Source organism: Chiloscyllium plagiosum, chromosome 7 (genome assembly GCF_004010195.1).
Source record: "Chiloscyllium plagiosum isolate BGI_BamShark_2017 chromosome 7, ASM401019v2, whole genome shotgun sequence".
Classification (NCBI taxonomy): Eukaryota; Metazoa; Chordata; class Chondrichthyes; order Orectolobiformes; family Hemiscylliidae; genus Chiloscyllium; species Chiloscyllium plagiosum.
This window is the reverse complement of record NC_057716.1, coordinates 67,155,564-67,160,526: the sequence shown is the minus strand read 5'-3', so window position 1 is coordinate 67,160,526 and position 4,963 is coordinate 67,155,564. Positions and strand designations below refer to the sequence as shown.

Genomic DNA, 4,963 nt, shown 5'->3' with positions numbered 1-4,963 from the left:
TTCAACAGGAAGTAATTGCGAAGATTAAAATTTAGAGCGAAAACTTAGGGAATTTGCAAGCCATATATATTTTAAAAGGGAGAAAAAGCATTGTGGAACGTAATTTTAGAAATGTCATTTTTAAAAAAAAGTGTAAATAGTCATTTTCTTCAAATCACTTAACTAAAGTTTCGTTTGACGAGAAACGAAAGTGAAAGCGATTGTAATATCTCAGTGTTGCCATTCTCCTGTGAGCGATGGCGGCAAGTACTGACTATCTCTATCCCGTCCTGGTAGAAGGGGACTGGGGTCCAGACGTCGCTAAAGTTTTGAAAACTAAACTTCAGCTTTATTTCCAAAGTCGAAAAAAATCGAACGGCGGAGACTGCGTAGTGGAATATGAGGATCTGTCAGCAAAGCAAGCAATAGTCTGTTTCGCCTCCCCGGAAAGTGCGTGAGTTTCTTTGATGTTGAAAGTTCCCACTTACAAGCACAATTCGATAAAATTCACAGTTACACGGGACTCTATAAATGCAGCGTTTGTGTTAGAAATTCACTCGTTGGCGATAGATCACTCTCTATTGGGGGGGGGGTCTCATTTCAGGAAACCCCGAAAGTGGCCAGGGTGCGTGACTCAAACACACAGAGGGAAAAACAGAATTATGCGGTCAATATTTGTGGGGAAATAAATGGCCCTGTTTAGCGGCCTGAGATCTTAACACCGTTCGATAACAGCAGCAAAAAGAAACTTGGATGATAGATGTCCGAAGCGAAAATAGTTAGCAGCAGCAATAGAGAAAGAGGCAGAGTTAACGTGTGGAATTTTGTTGGAGCTTTGCCTGCCGGGTGAGAGCATTGGACTCCCTAATTGGCCACTTCAGGGTCTTGATTGGCAGTAGGGCGTGAAGATTGACATTTACTTATGGTCAAAGTTTGTGAGAAGATTTGTAGCTCGGGTGCTCGTTGCTGTGGTTCTGTTCGCCGAGCTGGAAGTTTTTGTTGCAAACGTTTCGTCCCCTGTCTAGGTGACATCCTCGGTGCTTGGGAGCCTCCTGTGAAGCGCTTCTGTGGTGTTTCCTCCGGCATGTATAGTGGCCTGTCCCTGCCGCTTCCGGTTGTCAGCTGGAACTGACAACCGGAAGCGGCAGGGACAGGCCACTATAAATGCGGAGAAAACACCACAGAAGCGCTTCACAGGAGGCTCCCAAGCACCGAGGATGTCACCTAGACAGGGGACGAAACGTTTGCAACAAAAACTTCCAGCTCGGCGAACAGAACCACAGCATTTACTTGTGGTGGAGATGAGAAAATAGAATTTGTCACTACTCTTCCTTACAAAATATACTCCCACATTTATTCTTGATTTGGAGGTGCCGGTGTTGGACTGGGGTGTACAAAGTCAAAAATCACAACACCAGGTTATAGTCCAACAGGTTTAATTGGAAGCGCCGCTCCGAAAGCTAGTGCTTCCAATTAAACCTGTTGGACTATAACCTGGTGTGTGATTTTTAACATTTAATCTTGCCAGCCCCAGGAACAGAAGGTTCTTCCTAATGTTTGAGTCCAATACGACTATTTTTCCACAGATGCTGATAGACCTGTGCTGTATTTCTAACACCTCGATTTCAAGTTCAGATTTCCAGTGCTCCATTTTTTTTGTGAGTGTATCATAGGCATTGGAGAAAGATAATCAAAAAACCTGATGTTGAGGCAACATCTTGTCTTTTAAGACACTAGTTGAGAGTCTCAAGAAATAGTGCTGGTTTCTAAAATTGGTTAGGAGCATTTTTTTGAAACTTTTCTGCAGTGACTCCAATGATTGCAAAATCTATTATAGTTGTTAGGAGCAAATAGCCAGGAAGTCGAAGCTAGATATTTAGCATTTTATTAAATTTTTACTCTAAGTATACTGGACTTTCCCATTCAAGAGCCATTTTCAAGCAAAACATCTGAATCCTTCAGACAGCCATCAGTTTCTGGAATTTAATTAGTTGGATCCTTTATAGGGTAACACAGTGCCTAGAAATAGCTATTAGTGATGCATCAAGCAGTTTAGTGACATTAGCTCAATAGGAGAAACAGGAAATCAGAACCTCCAAAAAGAGATGATTTGGAGGAGCTGGTGTTGGACTGGGGTGGACAAAGTTAAAAGTCACACAACACTAGGTGATAGTCCAACAGGTTTATTTGGAAGTACTAGCTTTCGAAGTGCTGCTTCTTCATCAAGTGGTTGTGAAACAGGACCATAAGACAAAATTTACAGCAAAAGGATTACATTGTCATGCAGCAGAAATTATATATTAAACAAATTTAGATTGAGTCTTTCATCTTTTAGAATGGGTTTGCTAGTTTTGATTCTTTAATATGTAAATCCCAGAACTTCTTTTAAGTTACCTTCTCAAGGTAACTTCAGGTTTTCTAATAAAGGTGCCATCTCAGCTCAGACAGTGCATTAAAGGTACAAGGTTAAAGTCTGTCTGTGTCCCAACCTTGAGTCAGACTGGTTCTATTTCTAAAGTGGGATTTACAGAATCTTACATGGATTGACAGTAGTTATAATTTTGCTTAAACTCTGCTAACATTTTTGAAAAAAGACATTGCACAGAAAAAGTCTTTCAAATAGAACAAATTTAGTTCACTTCAAATTCAATAATTAGTCCAATAATTAATTCCAGTAGAGTTGATACCTTTGTTGAAGTGAATATCGTGGAGTTACAGAGATGTAACAGTGCAAAAAAAAACCTTCAGTCCAACTCATCCATGCCAACCAGATATCCTAAATAAATCTGTCCCATTTGCCACCACTTGGTCCATGTCCCTCTAAACCCTTCCTAATCATGGAACCATCTGGATGCCTTTTAAATGTTGTATTTTACCAGCCTCCATCACTTCCTCTAACAGCTCATTCTATACACACACCACCCACTGTGTGAAAATGTTGCCCCTTAGGTCCCTTTTAATATATTTCTCCTCACCTGAAACCTATTCCCACTAGTTCTGGACTCCCCCACTCCAGGGAAAAGACCTTGTCTATTTACCCTATCCATGCCCCTCATGATTTTATAAACCTCTATAAGGTCGCCCCAAGCCTCCAACACTCCAGGGAAAACAGCCCCAGCCTCCCTATACTCAAATCCTCCAACCCTGGCAACATCCTTTTAAATCTTTTCTGAACCCTTTCAAGTTTCACTACATCTTCTTATAGGACAGAGACCAGAATTGCATACAAGATTCCAAAAGAGGCCTAACCTAGGCCCTGTACAGCTACAACATGACCTCCTAGCCCATATACTTGATGCTCTGACCAATAAAGGAAACCATACCAAACGCCTTCTTCACTAACCTACCTACTTGCGGCTCCACTTTCAAGGAACTCTGAACCTGCACTCCAAGGTCTCTTTGTTCAGTAACTCTCCCAAGGACTTACCATTAAGGTATAAGTTCTGTCCTATTTGCCTTTCCAAAATGCAGCACCTAACATTTATTTAAATTATACTCCGTCTGCTACTCCTTGGCCCATTAGCCTATTTGATCAAGATCCCATTATACTCTGAGGTAACCTTCTTCGCTGTCCACTGCACCTCCAAGTTTGGTATCATCTGCAAACTTGCTGACTATATGTCCTTTGTTCATATCCAAATCATTTATATAAATGAAGAAAAGCAGTGAACCCAGCACCGATCCTTGTGGCACACCACTGGTCACAGGCCTCCAATCTGAAAAGCAACCCCACCATTCTCCGTCTTCTACTTTCAAGCAGTTCTACATCTAAGTGGCTAGTTCTCCTTGTATTCCACTTGGTCTAATCTTGGTGACCAGTCTACCATGAGGAACCTTGTCGAATGCCTTACTGAAGTCTACGGATATCACATCCACTGCTCTGTCCTCATTAATCCTCTTCAATACTTCTTCAAAAAACTCATTCAAGTTAGTGAGACATGATTTTCCACACACAAAGCCATGTTGACTATATTTGCCTTCCAAAATACATGTAAATCTTGTCCCACAGGATTCCCTCCAACAACTTGCCAACCACCGATGTCAGGCTCACTGGTCTATAGTTCCTTGGCTTTTTCCTTACCACCTTTCTTAAGGAGTGACACCATGTTAGTCTTTTGGCACCTCACCTTGTGACTATCAATGATCCAAACGTCGCCACAAGGGGCCCAGCAACCACCTCGCTAGTTTTCATGATTAACTAGAAACATTTATGCTGAAATCGTTTTTTTTAGATATTTTTATTAGACATTTAACATTTTTACAAGTTTACAAAAATAAACAAAACTCTCAAATACAAACATTGATATACAATTAAATCAAATATACAATAGCCAAAATTTAAGAATAAAAAAAAAACGAAACAGAAAAAAAAACAAAACTCAACTATCTACTAATCTAACCTACAGCTAACCAGAGTGTATATTTAAGTCTCTTACATGCTCGGAATGTGTTAATATCAGATGTAATAAAACCCGTATTCATGCGGGATTCCTCTCCTAAGGGGCCCCAGACCAGCCAGGTTTGTAATCCCAATTAAATAAAAGCCCTTGTTAGGATAGCCGAGATATCTGTATTTATATAATTCAAAAAGGGCTGCCATATTTTATAAAATAATTCGGTCTTTCGGTGCACCATATTTGTAAGGAAGTCAAGGGGAATACATTCCATAATTAATCTGTGCCAATTTGAAAGTCCAGGGGGGCCCTCAGCCACCTAGTTCACCAAAATATTTTTCCTTGCACAGAAAGAGAGATAGAAAATAGTCTCTTCCCGTACATGTCCAGGGAGGGAAAGTTCAAAAAGCCCAAAAGGAGAGATACAGGGCCCACTTTAATTTCGATTCCTAAAATTTCTGTCAGGGTACTTGCTACTATAGTCCAATATCTACGGATCTTATGACAGGTACATAGGCAATGTACAAGAGTACCCACCTCTATTTTGCATTTGGGACACATTGGAGATGCTCCTGCCTTAAATTCTGCCA

General features: G+C 40.7%; 1 protein-coding gene across 1 annotated transcript in view; it reads left to right on the top strand.

Moving 5' to 3' along the window:
- Window positions 1-215: 215 nt before the first annotated feature.
- Window positions 216-4,963, top strand: part of LOC122551674 (protein mono-ADP-ribosyltransferase PARP14-like) — a 73,586-nt gene continuing 68,838 nt past the window's right edge. The window contains exon 1 of the mRNA XM_043693978.1: window positions 216-429. Coding sequence (XP_043549913.1) covers window positions 237-429 — 193 coding nt within the window. The 5' untranslated portion in view covers window positions 216-236. The remainder of the gene's footprint in view (window positions 430-4,963) is intronic.